General features: G+C 39.8%; 2 protein-coding genes across 3 annotated transcripts; both read right to left on the bottom strand.

Annotated features, from left to right (window-relative positions):
- Positions 1-964: 964 nt before the first annotated feature.
- Positions 965-2671, bottom strand: LOC120420065 (uncharacterized). The gene is made up of 2 exons (XM_039582987.2): positions 1904-2671; positions 965-1842 (listed from the first exon to the last, which is right to left on the bottom strand). The coding sequence occupies exons 1-2, from the start codon at positions 2629-2631 to the stop codon at positions 1002-1004; spliced, it is 1569 nt and encodes a 522-aa protein (XP_039438921.1). The 5' UTR covers positions 2632-2671; the 3' UTR covers positions 965-1001.
- Positions 2672-12880: 10209 nt separating this feature from the next.
- LOC120420177 (uncharacterized) lies at positions 12881-17171 on the bottom strand. 2 transcript variants are annotated; one of them, XM_039583154.2, is made up of 3 exons: positions 17019-17171; positions 13372-14952; positions 12881-13317 (listed from the first exon to the last, which is right to left on the bottom strand). In XM_039583154.2, exons 2-3 carry the CDS (start codon positions 14905-14907, stop codon positions 13003-13005), a joined length of 1851 nt encoding a protein of 616 aa, XP_039439088.1. In that variant the 5' UTR covers positions 14908-14952; positions 17019-17171; the 3' UTR covers positions 12881-13002. The 2 variants fall into 2 exon arrangements, with proteins under 2 accessions (XP_039439088.1, XP_039439096.1); XM_039583162.2 differs by lacking the exon at positions 17019-17171 and adding an exon at positions 16721-16789.
- Between the last annotated feature and the right edge of the window lie 1911 nt (positions 17172-19082).

The following is a 19082-nucleotide window of genomic DNA, read 5'->3' as shown; positions in this document are numbered from 1 at the left end:
AACGCAGTCCTTATTTATTGCAGAATGTAGTCAACAACCAATGCAGCTCTCTCGCTCTCGCTGGGAGCCAGTACAGGATATCATACTGCGCGTGCCTGGACACCGAGCTGGACAGGACACACTTTACAAACACAGCAGCAAGAGCAGCAACATTACCCATTAGCTCATTTTGTTTACCGTTTTTTTTACCTTTATTGTTTAATGGCAATCCCCTGTTCGTGGAATGAATAGCTAATAAAAAAAACTATGTAGTTTTACGGAACAAAAGTCCGAGTTTGGGTGTGTAGATTATTTCAATATCACATTTAAAAAAACGCCAAATTTTTAATTGAACTGAACAAAATATATAAACCAGGTATCTTTCTAGGATATTTTTTAATAACTAACCGAACTAGTTGCACCTTTAAAAGGTCCTTTATAGATTAGAGTAAAATAGAACAATCTTCACAAAAAAAATCACTCGCTAAATAGTTCTGGAGCAAATTATAGTTACTGAAACCCATGTCTTATGCCAAAAGGTCAAAATACAAAAAGACGAATGCAATTATTTTAATATTTTTCTGATTTTGAAATCTAAGTGCATACAGATTTATAAGAATTTATAATCTCTTTCAAAATAATTTATCAGTGTTGTTTTTGCAACAAATGGCCTCCAACATTTTTTGCAATTTCGATAAACGCTTTTGAATGGAATTTAATGTCAAGCATCCATGTGTCAAGTGAATTCACCGTTCAGAACAAACAAATATTGAACAATGTTACTTTCCGATACTAGTGTTGAAATGTTCAACTTTTCAGCATCCATTTTAGTGCTGAAAAGAGGACGAAATTGCAAAAACATTTTTTCGCGTTTCTTTTCCTTCAAAAATTTATCCAATTTCGATCAACTCACTCATAGTTTGAAGCCCTAAAATAATGAAAACCTTGTTCACCGAATTTCGGAGATAAAGGATTGGAGAAATGTTTGATTTATTCTGGATAATAATGTCAGTTTTTTACAATCACTTGCCGCGGTGTAATTTCCTTCCCTGAGCAATCGACCGATACATTTTATCCACCGGCTGAAGATTGCTAGACGCACTTCCCGGATGCAGTTCCAACCCTTTCCTTATTTCGCTCAACTGATATCGAAGATTCGCCTTAACAGTGCGATTAATCTGCAAAATCGCCGGCTGCGGAACCACTTCTTCACAGGTTCGCATCGCCACCTCCCGATCGCAGGAAATACAACCCACGTCCTGCAGCATCTTTGATTTTGTTCCTGCTGCTCCGCGATCCTCGGCACCACTTCCGAAAGCCGCTCTCTTAGTCGTCATGGTCTTTATTTCACGCTGCAGTTGTTTCACCTGGTCGGTCAGGGCGGACTCCAGCGTGATCATGTACTCGGTGCTGGCCTTTCCGTTCAAACTTTCGCGGAGATCGTACAGGTCGTTTTGGGTGGACTTGATTTGCTCCGCCAGGATCATCATTTGTTCTTCAAACTGCGGGTTTGTTTGATGCAATCCTACGATGTCAACGTTTCTTGGAGCTGCAAGGATACTGGGACGTGCTTGGTGGATGGACATGCGGACGCGAGACTCAATCTCGACATCGTCAGCCTTTTGTTGGAACAGCCGTTCAATGGATCGCTCCAGTTGTTCTAGTTTAGCGGTGGTTGAGTCCTCCATGGATTTTAGTCGATCATTGCATGACTCCAGTTTGACGAGGAGGTCCTTGTAGCATGTGTCATTCTCCAGTGCAAGCGATTCCAACGATTGCTCAAAACGATTTTGCTTCGCGACTAGTTCTTCATAGTATTGCATGCTGCTGTCCAGTGACCAGTTCATCGAGTTTGGAACAGGTCTAGAAGGATAAAACTTATTAGTATAGTAGAATCACTTTATCTAAAATTGATGATTCAAACCCTTGATTTTCTCCTGCAACGTTCAACTCTGAACTTTCATTCTGTTGAATGTTACCGGTATCATTTCTTGTTTCATCTAGATTGAAGTTTTGAATTTTATTCTGCAGAGCATCAATTGCTTTCCAAAGTCCACTTTTTTGCCTAGTGAAATCGCACTCAATGTGTTCAGCTGCACCAGAGCTAGTTCCCTCTTGCAGCTTCGTAATTTCCTTCATCTGTAACTCCACCAATCCCTCCAAAGCATCAATTCGCTCCCTCAACCTCTCAACGCTCTCATCCGGCTTCTGCGACATTTCCTGAACTCGCTCCCCCAGCTCCAGAACCACCGAAGACATGGCACTCAGCTGGGACTTGAGCGCTTCTTCCGCTTCATCTTCCCCAACGACCAAGCTGCTGTCCAACCGCTGATGCTTACGCTGCTGCTGCTCCCACGGGACTACAATGCGCGATCCGGTTATCTTGAGCGTTTGATCATCCGCCCCGCCGGAGATCCGCTGTACCATCAGCCGGGTTCGGCCATCTTCCGCGTCCGGGAGGGTTCCTCCCATCAGCGGAGTGCTGTCCCCGACGTGGCCGAGTTCGATTTCGTCATGTTCGGCCGGGCCACCCCGGACTGCCAGAACGTACAGCACTTTGTGCAGCAGATTGAAGTTGACCGAGCCGGGCTTGGGGCTTCCGATGGCGAGGTCAATCAGTTTGAGCAGGTTGATTCGATGGTGAGGCGACATGGCTCGAGCTGACGTTGAACCGGAATGTTATGTTTGCTTGGATTTTTGTAAAAATGCGTTGAATAAAATGATGTAGATTTTTTAAAGAGAGATAAAATGAAATCACTTAGCATTAAATGTTTGTTTTTAATCTTATCATAACTAATTTTGATGGCAATAGAAGTTTATGCAACAAGTTGCAAAAAGAGGATTTTTTCAGCACGAGTCGTACATTTATCCAACGAGGTTCACCGAGTTGGATAAAAACGAAGAGTGCTGAAAAAATCAAGTTTTGCAACGAGTTCCATACAACATTTTTTGCAATTCCGAAAAACACCCATTGAGTGAACTTTTAAGTCAAATTTTCATGTATTTTGTCAATAAATCGTTTAAATCAAAAAAATGTTGAAAAATGTTACTTTTCGAAACAAGTGCTGAAAAGTTCAACTTTTCAGCACCCATTTCAGTACTGAAAAGTAGAACTTTTCAGCATTAATTTTGAAAAGTGTTGCTATTCGATTCTTTTATTTTTGGTACAGAAAAGTAGGCTATTTCGTCGTTCAAGAATGACAGGACGTCGCTTCTGTGCTATCTTGTGACAAACGCCATTTTGGTCAAAAATGAGTTAATGATGGCGTTTCATTAAACTTAACAAACGCTACAAGATGCCATCACCCGATTTTTGAAATTCGTTTCCGTTTCCGGGATATCGTTGGGCACACTTGTGACATAGACCAGTTTCTCAACAAATTTTCTGTGCTATCTTGTGACACGTGCAGAGGCAAAAGCAAGCTATAAAACTGTATGGTACCAACAGATGTCACTACACATTTATGTCTAATTTTATAACACCACGTATCACAAGAGAGCACAACATTTTTGAATTGAAAATGTACTACGTGTCACAAGTGTGTTCCTAAAGGGCTATTTGAATGTTGATGGAGATTTGTATGGCGGTTGTCACAAGTGTGCCACCAATATTTTGATGGAGATTTGTATGGCGGTTGTCACAAGTGTGCCACCAATATTTTGATGGCGATTTGTATGGCGGTTGTCACAAGTGTGCCACCAATATTTTGATGGAGATTTGTATGGCGGTTGTCACAAGTGTGCCGCCAATATTTTGATGGCGATTTGTATGGCGGTTGTCACAAGTGTGCCACCAATATTTTGATGGAGATTTGTATGGCGGTTGTCACAAGTGTGCCACCAATATTTTGATGGCGATTTGTATGGCGGTTGTCACAAGTGTGCCACCAATATTTTGATGGAGATTTGTATGGCGGTTGTCACAAGTGTGCTACCAATATTTTGATGGAGATTTGTATGACGGTTGTCACAAGGGTGCCACCAATATTTTGATGGAGATTTGTATGGCGGTTGTCACAAGTGTGCCACCAATATTTTGATGGAGATTTGTATGGCGGTTGTCACAAGTGTGCCGCCAATATTTTGATGGAGATTTGTATGGCGGTTGTCACAAGTGTGCCGCCAATATTTTGATGGCGATTTGTATGGCGGTTGTCACAAGTGTGCCACCAATATTTTGATGGAGATTTGTATGGCGGTTGTCACAAGTGTGCCGCCAATATTTTGATGGAGATTTGTATGGCGGTTGTCACAAGTGTGCCGCCAATATTTTGATGGAGATTTGTATGGCGGTTGTCACAAGTGTGCCACCAATATTTTGATGGAGATTTGTATGGCGGTTGTCACAAGTGTGCCGCCAATATTTTGATGGCGATTTGTATGGCGGTTGTCACAAGTGTGCCACCAATATTTTGATGGAGATTTGTATGGCGGTTGTCACAAGTGTGCCACCAATATTTTGATGGAGATTTGTATGGCGGTTGTCACAAGTGTGCCACCAATATTTTGATGGCGATTTGTATGGCGGTTGTCACAAGTGTGCCACCAATATTTTGATGGAGATTTGTATGGCGGTTGTCACAAGTGTGCCACCAATATTTTGATGGAGATTTGTATGGCGGTTGTCACAAGTGTGCCACCAATATTTTGATGGAGATTTGTATGGCGGTTGTCACAAGTGTGCCACCAATATTTTGATGGAGATTTGTATGGCGGTTGTCACAAGTGTGCCACCAATATTTTGATGGAGATTTGTATGGCGGTTGTCATAAGTGTGCCACCAATATTTTGATGGAGATTTGTATGACGGTTGTCACAAGTGTGCCACCAATATTTTGATGGAGATTTGTATGGCGGTTGTCACAAGTGTGCCACCAATATTTTGATGGAGATTTGTATGGCGGTTGTCACAAGTGTGCCACCAATATTTTGATGGAGATTTGTATGGCGGTTGTCATAAGTGTGCCACCAATATTTTGATGGAGATTTGTATGACGGTTGTCACAAGTGTGCCACCAATATTTTGATGGAGATTTGTATGGCGGTTGTCACAAGTGTGCCGCCAATATTTTGATGGAGATTTGTATGGCGGTTGTCACAAGTGTGCCGCCAATATTTTGATGGAGTTTTGTATGGCGGTTGTCACAAGTGTGCCACCAATATAACATTCATTACACCGTAACATTCGTTACACCGTAACATTTGTTACACCGTAACATTCGTTACACCGTAACATTCGTTACACCGTAGTATGGTCACACCGTAACATTGTTACACCGCAATATTCGTTACACCGCAGTATGGTTACACCGTAACATAGTAACACCGTAATATGATTACACCGTAACATTGTTACACCGCAACATTCGTTACTTCGTAGTATGATTACACCGTAACATTGTTACACCGTAACATTGTTACACCGTAACATTGTTACACCGTAACATTGTTACACCGTAACATTGTTACACCGTAACATTGTTACACCGTAACATTGTTACACCGTAACATTGTTACACCGTAACAATGTTACACCGTAACATTGTTACACCGTAACATTGTTGCACCGTAACATTGTTACACCGTAACATTGTTACACCGTAACAATGTTACACCGTGACATTGTTACACCGTAACATTGTTACACCGTAACATTGTTACACCGTAACATTGTTACACCGTAACATTGTTACACCGTAACATTGTTACACCGTAACATTGTTACACCGTAACATTGTTACACCGTAACATTGTTACACCGTAACATTGTTACACCGTAACATTGTTACACCGTAACATTGTTACACCGTAACATTGTAACAACGTAACATTGTTACACCGCAACATTCGTTACACCGCAACATTCGTTACATCGTAGTTTGATTACACCATAAAATTGTTACATCACAACATTGGTTACACCGTTACACCGTTACATTGGTTACACCGTTACATTCGTTACACAGTTACATTCGTTACACCGTTACACCGCATCATTCCTTACACCATAACATTCGTTACACCGTAGTATGGTCACACCGTAACATTGTTACACCGCCATATTCATTACACCGTAACAAAGTTACACCGTAATATGATTACAACGTAACAGTGTGACACCGTTATAGTCTTACACCGTAGCACTATTACGGTGTAACGAATGCCACGGTGTAATGAATGCTACGAAGCAACGGATGTTGCGGTGTAACAATGTTACGGTGTAACCAAACTAAGGTGTAACGAATGTTACGGTGTAACGATTGTTAAGGTGTAACGAATGTTGCGGTGTAACAATATTACGGTGTAACGAATGTAGCTGTGTAACGAATGTGACGGTGTAACGAATGTTGTGGTGTAACAATGTTACGGTGTAATCAAACTACGGTGTGAAGAAATGTTACGGTGTAACGAATGTTGCGGTGTAACAATGTTACGGTGTAATCATATTACGGTGTAACTATGTTACGGTGTAACCATACTGCGGTGTAACAAATATTGCGGTGTAAAAATATTACGGTGTGACCATACTACGGTGTAACTATGTTACGGTGTAACCATACTGCGGTGTAGCCATACTGCGGTGTAACGAATATTGCGGTGTTACAATATTACGGTGTGACCAAACTACGGTGTAACGAATGTTACGGTGTAATGAATGTTATATTGGTGGCACACTTGTGACAACCGCCATACAAAACTCCATCAAAATATTGGTGGCACACTTGTGACAACCGCCATACAAATCGCCATCAAAATATTGGTGGCACACTTGTGACAACCGCCATACAAATCTCCATCAAAATATTGGTGGCACACTTGTGACAACCGCCATACAAATCGCCATCAAAATATTGGTGGCACACTTGTGACAACCGCCATACAAATCGCCATCAAAATATTGGTGGCACACTTGTGACCACCCTTCATACAAATCTCCATCAAAATATTGGTGGCACACTTGTGACAACCGCCATACAAATCTCCATCAAAATATTGGTGGCACACTTGTGACAACCGCCATACAAATCGCCATCAAAATATTGGTGGCACACTTGTGACAACCGCCATACAAATCTCCATCAAAATATTGGTGGCACACTTGTGACAACCGCCATACAAATCTCCATCAAAATATTGGTGGCACACTTGTGACAACCGCCATACAAATCGCCATCAAAATATTGGTGGCACACTTGTGACCACCCTTCATACAAATCTCCATCAAAATATTGGTGGCACACTTGTGACAACCGCCATACAAATCTCCATCAAAATATTGGTGGCACACTTGTGACAACCGCCATACAAATCGCCATCAAAATATTGGTGGCACACTTGTGACAACCGCCATACAAATCTCCATCAAAATATTGGTGGCACACTTGTGACAACCGCCATACAAATCTCCATCAAAATATTGGTGGCACACTTGTGACAACCGCCATACAAATCTCCATCAAAATATTGGTGGCACACTTGTGACAACCGCCATACAAATCGCCATCAAAATATTGGTGGCACACTTGTGACAACCGCCATACAAATCTCCATCAAAATATTGGTGGCACACTTGTGACAACCGCCATACAAATCTCCATCAAAATATTGGTGGCACACTTGTGACAACCGCCATACAAATCTCCATCAAAATATTGGTGGCACACTTGTGACAACCGCCATACAAATCGCCATCAAAATATTGGTGGCACACTTGTGACAACCGCCATACAAATCTCCATCAAAATATTGGTGGCACACTTGTGACAACCGCCATACAAATCGCCATCAAAATTTTGGTGGCACACTTGTGACAACCGCCATACAAATCGCCATCAAAATATTGGTGGCACACTTGTGACAACCGCCATACAAATCTCCATCAAAATATTGGTGGCACACTTGTGACAACCGCCATACAAATCTCCATCAAAATATTGGTGGCACACTTGAGACAACCGCCATACAAATCGCCATCAAAATATTGGTGGCACACTTGTGACAACCGCCATACAAATCTCCATCAAAATATTGGTGGCACACTTGTGACAACCGCCATACAAATCTCCATCAAAATATTGGTGGCACACTTGTGACAACCGCCATACAAATCGCCATCAAAATATTGGTGGCACACTTGTGACAACCGCCATACAAATCGCCATCAAAATATTGGTGGCACACTTGTGACAACCGCCATACAAAACTCCATCAAAATATTGGTGGCACACTTGTGACAACCGCCATACAAATCTCCATCAAAATATTGGTGGCACACTTGTGACAACCGCCATACAAAACTCCATCAAAATATTGGTGGCACACTTGTGACAACCGCCATACAAAACTCCATCAAAATATTGGTGGCACACTTGTGACAACCGCCATACAAAACTCCATCAAAATATTGGTGGCACACTTGTGACAACCGCCATACAAATCTCCATCAAAATATTGGTGGCACACTTGTGACAACCGCCATACAAATCGCCATCAAAATATTGGTGGCACACTTGTGACAACCGCCATACAAATCTCCATCAAAATATTGGTGGCACACTTGTGACAACCGCCATACAAATCTCCATCAAAATATTGGTGGCACACTTGTGACAACCGCCATACAAAACTCCATCAAAATATTGGTGGCACACTTGTGACAACCGCCATACAAAACTCCATCAAAATATTGGTGGCACACTTGTGACAACCGCCATACAAATCTCCATCAAAATATTGGTGGCACACTTGTGACAACCGCCATACAAATCGCCATCAAAATATTGGTGGCACACTTGTGACAACCGCCATACAAATCTCCATCAAAATATTGGTGGCACACTTGTGACAACCGCCATACAAATCTCCATCAACATTCAAATAGCCCTTTAGGAACACACTTGTGACACGTAGTACATTTTCAATTCGAAAATTTTGTGCTATCTTGTTACACGTTGATCTGCCATAAATCATAAAAGGTTCGTGTCTAGAATGAAATAATTTTCCATCCGGGGTTATTGTCTGTGCTTTTTGGATATGGGGGAAAACCTTTGATTTTCAGGGGTTTTCTTGATTTTTCCCACTTTCTTTTGATTGTATTTGTTTAAAGCGTGTTAATGGTTTGATTTTTTGTATTTTTCAATAATTTTTGTATTAATTTAGTTGATTAAAATTGCTTATAGAGCCATTTTACCAGCAATCACGAAAATAGCTGGAAAATCCAAGAAAATCGGGAAAATTTTAACCTTTTATTCCAAATAATAAAAATTTAAATAGTTTCTGATGAATGACAACATTGGATTTAAAAATAATATTGTTTAAGTTCATAAAAACATCAATTTAATGTTAACTTAGTTTGTATGGGAATTTTGGGCACACTTGTGACACGTAGTACATTTTTTACTTTCAGGGCACACTTGTGACACGTGCTTTTCTGATTTTTGTATACTTTCTGTACTATATCTTTTAGTAGGTGTTACTAAATGAGTTCATACTTGGAGCGTTTGTTGAGTGATAGTGTACGGACCGATCGCTTCATTCAGAATGATTCTATCAGTAACTGATGTGAAAATATTCAACTTTAAACTTTAAAAATCGATTTACTCGAAAAGTACTAAATGGCGTTTGTCACAAGATAGCACAGAAGTGACGAGGAAAAGAAAGTAGTTTCACGACGGAATTGCAAAAATTATATTTTACCCCTTTACAATCCAACCCCGCCCCTATGCGGGCTTCGATCTTAAAAAATCGCCAAACTAAACTTTTTAACCAATTTTAGATCTTTAAAATGCACTGAAAAGAATAACTCTGATTTTTTTAGAAAATTTTAGGGTTGGTCGTGTGACATGTTTTATATGACTTTGCCAATGTTTTGACATAGGACTATGTCTCTACTTACTATATTGGGGGGCCAGTTCAGAAATTCGATCCAAAGCGTCACTTTTAAGCGTTCAAAAAAAGGGGACATTTCGAACGCTTATTTCTTTTTTCCCTGTGAATTAATCCAGACGGTTGAACCACCAATCGAAAGGGGAAGACTTCAGCTATCGTTTAACTACATAAAAAGTTTGACTAAACATAGTTAAAGCACTTAAAACATGCAATCAAAATGAGTAATTTTTCAGCACAAATCGGACAGATGACCAATCAGAGCGAGCGTATGCATTCGAGGCCGCGCCCCTTTTGCCCCGTTCTCCGGCTCTGCCGCTATTTAAGCAGAAAATTTCGCAATCGCAAGTCACTTTGGAACGAGCACTCGATCTGTGCACGTCGGGCCGGCGCGGAGGACAAAGCAGCAGCAGCCAACAGAAGAAGAGGACCACCAAAACAAGAAGGAAGAACCACCAGCAGCGGACCGGTGGAAGTCGCTATGATGCGGCGGTTCTCATGAAAAATGGCCATTTCGACAGTGGTGGCCAAAACCTGGAGTGGCCGGTGCCCTCGAAGCAGGTTCCCCCGGGGCCCGAGGGAACTTTTACAGAACCATACGAGTTGTGGCAATATGGGTATCAAATTCATGGTTTTTGATACTGAACATTTTTTTTTTTTTTTTTTTCATAAAATTATTTTTATTAGGTCCTCTTCGGTACTGGGACCTGGTTAGGACCGAGTCGGCTTTTATAATTACATTTGATTTAATAATTACAGAGGATCTTGTTGGTGATACTGAACATAATAATGGCCATTTCGACAGCAGTGACCACAACCTGGAGTGGCCGGTACCCTCAAAGCAGGTTCCCCCGGGGCCTGGAGGGCCTTTTACAGAATCATACGAGTTGTGGCAATATGGGTATCAAAATTCATAGTTTTGATATTGAACCTGCAAATGGCCATTTCGACAGTAGTGGCCACAACCTGGAGTTGCCGGTGCCCTCATGGAAGGTTCACCTTGGGGGAACATTTATGACAATTTTGCCGACAAATCTATGAAACAAAATAAAATAATCTTATTCCAGAGTTCACTAGCAATCCAAAAACTCATTCAAATTGTTTGTGTCTTTCGGTTATGTCTCTGACATACCATCTTGAACTTTTTTTTGGGTCAACTTTGGCAGTGTATTTTATTACATTTTCAATATTTATTTTATGTTTTATGTAAAAATAAGTATACCGTAAACTGGGGTCAATCGGGACACATGGGGCGAATTGGGACAGCAGTTTTAACCATGTTGGAGCACAATATTTTGATTTCTCTTTTTTTTTTTTTTTTGTAACACCGAGCCAAATCTTCAGGTGAGGCGCATCTCAACCCTCCCCCCATAATAGGTGGCACCCAATCATTATTTCTTCAATGGATTAAGAATGGTGCGGGGCGGGAGGAGGCAGGGCAAAAGAAATGGATAACGGGTTTTTAATGGTACTACTCAGTGAAAAGCATTTGCTGATTGTCGGTAGTTTATGGAATGAGAGTTCTACAACTGAAGGGGAGCGCGCGCGCGCGCGAGCTTATTCTTTCTTTCAGGTCGTTTGCTCCAAAGCTCAGTCAGCAAAAACTTTGGGCTGGGGTTGCCGGCCGGCCCGCGTAGAATTGAATTAACATTAATGTGTGAGAATCGACGGACAACAATAAACCAAGAATGTGGGAGGGCTCTTGTTGTTTTTAGAACTGTAGGTCAAGTTGGTGCCGTTTTTTTGTTTGTGATGAGTAGATGATTATCTAATAACTAGAAATGAAATGGATACAATAGTTTAGAAAATCAAAGAAGAAATTCAACCATTTTCAAATGTTAAGAAAATCGTATGACCCATTTCAACTCTTTTTATGACCTTTAAAGTTTAACACTTTGAGTGTGAAATATGATGGGCGTGACTGGCACAAACGTGAGTATAGCGCTGTTTCAATAGTGACAGAGAGAAATAGCTTCACAAATGAAAGGGTGGGATTCGATTATTGGCTGTAGGATGGTTTGAGAAAGTTATTTTTTCTTTAAGTTCAAGTGATGAAGTTTTATGAAGTATCTCTGGCAGATTTGTGAAATGTTTGAAACATAAGATAGGCACTTTTCTGTAGAAAACTACAATAACATTTTTTAATATTATGGGTTTCGAAGCATTTTAAGTCCTAAAAGAATTTTCAGATTTGTTTACGAATTATTTATAATAACTGATCGGACAAACAAACAAGATAAAAAAATTAATCAGAAATATTTGAAAACTTAACAAGATAAAAATTATGATGAAAAACATAACACAAAGATGAGTATTTTAATAACAAAAGCTGGTTTGCCTGAATTTTTTTGTAAATGTAGCAGTACACTCACAGTAGTTCAGCGCCAATGGAAGAAAACCCCAAACAATTTAATTACTTACACATTGATAAACTTATGCTTTTCAATCATACTTCATACGACACACTCCACCGATACCGAAAGCGAAAGTGAACTCGAGGTAAACATTTCCCGGGTTGTTTTTATTCAACACCTTCTACAACAACCGCACACAAAACAGGTTCGTCGCTTAAAAGTAGCAAAAAGAGCGCGTTGCGCGCTCATGTCTTTTAGCGTGGCCTCTGCGGCTCGGGCAAACATTCAGTTAAAATTACGTCAGAACTGGGCCATTCCCCTGAAGGGATGATCGTTCCGTCGCGAAACGGTTCTGTCACGTGAGTCATTAGTCGTTTCCGGGAACATGTTTTGCCTTGAAGGAGCGGCGGACGATTTCTGCAGGGCACTTATGGTATTTGAGGAACTCACGCCAGAGAGTGAGAGGTTGCTCGGTGAGAAGAGTTGATATTCGTTGGAGATGAGAGGATCTCTGCTCTCGCAGAAGGAGTTTTGAGATATTATAATATCACCAGGGTTGAATTCATAACATAAAATATTGGAAAATAGCGTTTCGTTTTTTTTTTTTTTATTTATAAACTGATGAAGTTGCTACTCCTCACTGAATTGGTTTAAAACGCTGATTCAAATGATAAATCTTAATATATCTGTTCATAATTTTGATCGAATGGTAAGTAAGAGGGTACTTAACTTTCTAAGAACAATAATCGATCGATCGATTTTACTTGTTTCCACTGCCCTTTTCCTAGTGACACCCCTCGCACTCCGGGTGGCACCTCCTGCCATTGTCGACCTTGCACCGGCAGCCACCACTGATATCACCCTGACCGGCAGGACCCCAGCGTGGGCCACGCGTTGGCCAGCATATCCCGGTCTTGCACGTCGTACAAGTCATGAAATCGCAGCCGGCAATTTTGGTAATCATCACACCACACTTGGGGCAGCGCATTCCCTCGCGGGTTTCAACCATGGTTTTCAACGTAGCCTCCGACTTGACATCGTCATCCTTGCGTCGAATATTCGCCCGGTAATCCTGGCAGCTTTGGTTGCCGTGAATTGCCTAATTAAGGTGGGAATTAGACAATGTTACCAATTTCAATCAAGAGATTCTTACCTTGCACGAAACACAATTTTGCACCAAGCAAATTGAGCAATCGAAAAACTCAACCTCCCCTATCAGCTCTACCCAACCGCGGCAGTTTGGCGTCAGACAGTGGAAAGTATTCGGAATGACGGCCTCAGCAGTCTGCAGGCACCTATCCTGGAACCGCCCAAAGTCCTCCTCCGTAAGCAAATCCCGAATGGCACCGTCCTGCACGATTGCACTGCATTTCACATCTCCATCCACCAGGGCCGGACAGGTGATCTCCAACTCGTCCGAGTGCTTCACAGATTCCGCCAGACATGGTTTGCAAAACGAATGGAAACAGAACGCCAACGTAACACCTTCGTAGGGTTTGAACTGGCCGTAGCATACCGGACACTCGAAGGGTTCCATGTTGGGTGGAAGGTTGGCATCGGAGACGGCCAACAGTAGATCCATGTCAATTTTGGATTCCTCCTCCTGAAGTTTCATAGCCAAAGCTAGATCTTGATCTTCCGAAGGTTGAGTTTCATTGCTCGAATCGTTAGAGTCTTGGCCCAACGCTTTTCTAACTTTGGGTATGGCTCCTTTGGAAACGTCCTTTACGATGGTTGATGGTTCCCCAGCAAATTTTGTTTCAAGCGTTAATGGAATTGCAGCTTCAATATGTGGTGGTAGTATGACTTCCCCCGCGTTATTGCCAATGTCCGATCTAGATGCTTGTGATTCTTCTGACGACTTCATCAATTCCGAGGGTTCCTGTTCTGAACAAACCGTTTCCGAACCTTCAATGGATTGAGTAGGTCGTTCGCCATCATTGAAATCAAACTTTGATTCTATTGATGCTTGGATAGTTTCATCTGATTCTCTGTTAATAAAAGGAATTTCTTCAGGCGTTGAAAAATCTGATTCGGTTATGATAACATCATTAAATGCGGAATCAATGAATGAACCTTGAAGCATATCTGAACCACAATCTGGTAAAAAGTTCATTACAGTTTTCGACGTTTCACCAGTCCCTACGAGTTGATCTGAACCAGATGATGACAATTTAATGTCGACATTACCATATAAACTGTTAAGGTCGAGAAAGAAATCTTCTTCGTCGTCTGCAAGTTTTTCTTCAGAACTTTCCAAAGCACTCTCGGCACCATTTGATTCCACCTCAGAAACACCCTTAGTATCATCCACTCCGTTCAAATTCAGCAGATTCACTCTGGGTAATTCCTCCGTTACTTCTCCCGGAAACTCGTCCAAATCAATAGACAAGACCCGATCCAACGCGTTCTCCAACGCCCCAATTGCAACCATATTTCCACCATTTTCACCACCGTCTTGGCGCCCATCTTCGTCGTACTCCAAAATGTACTGCACCTCGGCTTCGTTAGGTTTGGACCCACACTCGAAGGTGCCCTGCGGATAGGGACACTGAAGATCGGGTGCTCCGCCAAATATGAGTGCATATTTTAGACAGAGTACACAGAACGAATGCTGGCAGGTCTTGAGTCTGATGGACGAGCCCACCGGGGTAGGGCTGCTGCAGGCCGAACAAATCTGAAGATCCATTGGTTACAGGAGGCACGATTTTGGGATTGATTTGGCAGTAAGATTCTGAAAAAATATAATAAAACAAAACGCTGACTCAGCCAAAACTAAAAAAAAAAACAACAAAAAATGTTTATTCGAAACCTATTTTTTAAATCATTCAAATTATGTATTGGCAAGTTTGTTTGGCAATCCAACACAATTTAAAATAATTTGGAACTTAAGTCATTTTTAGCTAGAATAACTTGAGTATTTTATGTATTTTAGGTATTTTAAGTATTTTAAGTATTTGAAGTATTTGAAGTATTTGAAGTATTTGAAGTATTTTAAGTATTTGAAGTATTTGAAGTATTTGAAGTATTTGAAGTGTTTGAAGTATTTGAAGTATTTTAAGTATTTTAAGTATTTTAAGTATTTTAAGTATTTTAAGTATTTTAAGTATTTTAAGTATTTTAAGTATTTTAAGAATTTTAAGTATTTTTAGTATTAAAGGTATTTTAAGTATTTTAAGTATTTGAAGTATTTGAAGTATTTTAAATTTTTTAAGTATTTTAAGTATTTTAAGTATTTTAGGTATTTCAAGTATTTTAATTATTTTAAGTATTTTAAGTATTTAAAGTATTTAAAGTATTTTAAGTATTTTAAGTATTTAAAGTATTTAAAGTATTTAAAGTATTTTAAGTATTTTAAGTATTTTAAGTATTTTAAGTATTTTAAGTATTTTAAGTATTTTAAGTATTTTAAGTATTTTAAGTATTTTAAGTATTTTAAGTATTTTAAGTATTTTAAGTATTTTAAGTATTTTAAGTATTTTAAGTATTTTAAGTATTTTAAGTATTTTAAGTATTTTAAGTATTTTAAGTATTTTAATTATTTTATATATTTTATGTATTTTAAGTATTTTAAGTATTTTAAGTATTTTAAGTATTTTAAGTATTTTAAGTATTTTAAGTATTTTAAGTATTTTAAGAATTTTAAGTATTTTTAGTATTAAAGGTATTTTAAGTATTTTAAGTATTTTAATATTTTAAGTATTTTAGGTATTTTGAGTATTTTAAGTATTTTAAGTATTTTAAGTATTTCAGTAGTTCAAAAGAGATTGCCAAGGCCATGCTAAAAACTGAAGAACAAAAACATAGATTTTTTATATTAAAATCTGTCACCATTTTATATTTTTAAAGTAATTTATGTAATCATTCTGAGGCACTGTAAAATACTCAAAAAAATCACTTGGACCTTTTTTAATGTGTCGAAATTTTTTTAATGATTCATTTTTTTTTCATTTGTTTATAAAATGATGAAATTTAATCAGTTTTCCAATCCTTTCTGTGAAATATCTTGTTTTTTTTCATAGATTCATGTGTTGTTTGTTTGAATATTAGAAGTGCTCAATTTAACGCATACGTTCCGTTTCATCTCAATCACTTTGTAAAACACAGTTCTATATACAAAAATAATTCATGTTTGAAGTGTAACTTTGGAACACACACTTAACTACCTTACTCTATCCAAACATTCACTAAGCTGATAAAAGTATACCACCACCACTAGTCCAATATTAGCACGCACTACTACACAATCACTTGCGCGAAGGGACCAAAACCATGCACCGTCAACTTGCCGGCAAACTCTCGCTATCACAAAACACACACAACTCTGCACGTCCGAAACCCATCCGGCAACCAACTTGCAATGTCAGCACTATTGTCAAAAAACTACAAAATCAGCAAAGGATTACCATGTAAACAGATGTATGCTACCAAATAATGATCATGATCAATTTGTATAGCTCTAGTTAGTTGAGATTTCTATGCTAATTAAATGAAAAATTTACCAAGGAGCACACGCAGAGGAAAAAGTGAACTGCTCAAGACGAAAGTGAAACTTGAAATGTGTGTTATTCTTCCCAAACTTTGCAATAAGCTGAAGGTATTGGTCAATCTGGGGTAAGATGGGAACTTTGCGATAGATTTTTAAGAATACTTAAAACATGTTGCTTGACTGTTTAAAATCCTGACATTTTACATGAATGTATGTGCTTTCTACATGTTATGTTATCGTACCCTCCTTTTCCTTAGATCGAGATTGTTCTTTTTTAAATTGGTTTATAATACAAAATTCATTTTACTTACATGTCAACTTATCTCAAACCTTGCACAGTAGAATGATCGTGAAACTAGCGCAACAACACGGGACAAACTGTGGCGATCCGCAAAATGCTGCTGACATATGCAGAAATTATTCGTAAACTGGACAGGAAAGAACAGCATCAGTGTGTGAGAAGGAGGCCCGTCGTCCCGTCGACATGATGCAACGTGTTCACTAGGGTGTAATATCAAAATCGATTTTCCAGCACAGCAATTTTTTAGTTCCTTTTGGGGTCCTAAACAACTCCCCAAAGTTTGGGAACGATTGGTTTAGTCCTCACTTTGCGCAAAGCAATTCAATTTTCCATATAAATTTGTATGGGAAAAACCATTTTTTTGGATTTTGATATTTATAAAATCCACGTTTCACGCTGTACTAAAACTAGATTCATATTCGAATGCTCTGGAAGGTGCTCTACAACTTTCCCGAAGAGAGTATGGTGCTAGCTTGTCCCTGAAAGAAGATACAGCGTCCTCAAAACTCGTCTTAAACGTGATTTTCGAGCAAAAAAACGTTTTAGACGAGTTTTGAACACGCTGTATCTTTTTTTAGGAGGGTAATTCTCCGCCAACTCACACAGCAGTTGCCCCGACCCCTCTTCGATTTGCGTGAAACTTTGTCCTAAGGGGTAACTTTTGTCCCTGATCACGAATCCGAGGTCCGTTTTTTGATATCTCGTGACGGAGGGGCGGTACGACCCCTTCCATTTTTGAACATGCGAAAAAAGAGGTGTTTTTCAATAATTTGCAGCCTGAAACGGTGATGAGTAGTGCGGTGCCTGTGTGGACGCGCAGTCCTGTTTTTTCGTGTTATTTTCCGTCTCTTTTGTGTCGATGTTCGAGAGCATGGGGTGATTGACTATTATAATTAAATAATGGCATCAGTAGTGCGGTGCCTGTGTGGACGCGCAGTCCTGTTTTTTTCGTGTTATTTTCCGTCTCTTTTGTGTCGATGTTCGAGAGCATGGGGTGATTGACTATTATAATTAAATAATGGCATCAGTAGTGCGGTGCCTGTGTGGACGCGCAGTCCTGTTTTTTCGTGTTATTTTCCGTCTCTTTTGTGTCACTGTTCGAGAGCATGGGGTGATTGGCTATTATAATTAAATAATGGCATCAGTAGTGCGGTGCCTGTGTGGACGCGCAGTCCTGTTTTTTCGTGTTATTTTCCGTCTCTTTTGTGTCGATGTTCGAGTGCATGGGGTGATTGACTATTATAATTAAATAATGGCATCAGTAGTGCGGTGCCTGTGTGGACGCGCAGTCCTGTTTTTTCGTGTTATTTTCCGTCTCTTTTGTGTCGCTGTTCGAGTGCATGGGGTGATTGGCTATTATAATTAAATAATGGCATCAGTAGTGCGGTGCCTGTGTGGACGCGCAGTCCTGTTTTTTCGTGTTATTTTCCGTCTCTTTTGTGTCACTGTTCGAGAGCATGGGGTGATTGGCTATTATAATTAAATAATGGCATCAGTAGTGCGGTGCCTGTGTGGACGCGCAGTCCTGTTTTTTCGTGTTATTTTCCGTCTCTTTTGTGTCGCTGTTCGAGTGCATGGGGTGATTGGCTATTATAATTAAATAATGGCATCAGTAGTGCGGTGCCTGTGTGGACGCGCAGTCCTGTTTTTTCCTGTTTTTTGTTTTTTTTTCCACTCGCGTTCGTTGGCCGATGAGTTTTTTTGTGTTGTTCTCTATTTATAGTTTTCTATAAAAATTTACCTATTTTGTTTGAGACTAGCAAGTCGTATTGCTGGATAAAGCCCTTTCTATATCATTTCAATAATCATTTCAATAAATGAAGCCCTTCCTACATCACCGTTGATCGGAAGGCACGCCGACGGAGAATTTCTGGAGAATTGCGGTCGAATTAATACTATATTTAAATCCCTAGATAGCTATCTTTCCGCAGCCGGCTGCCTAAGATTTTTAAAATTTCAACCAATAAACAAATTGCTTATGGTCGCATCACCTACCACAGTGAATCCTGACCTCATACCCAGCTTACTAACCCCTCAAAACTCATGTGATACTTTGTCGGAGACGCAGTCGATT

The sequence above is a fragment of the Culex pipiens genome, chromosome 2, assembly GCF_016801865.2.
Source record: "Culex pipiens pallens isolate TS chromosome 2, TS_CPP_V2, whole genome shotgun sequence".
Taxonomy (NCBI): Eukaryota; Metazoa; Arthropoda; class Insecta; order Diptera; family Culicidae; genus Culex; species Culex pipiens.
The sequence above is the reverse complement of the archived record's forward strand: the minus strand, read 5'-3'. Positions and strand labels throughout refer to the sequence as shown.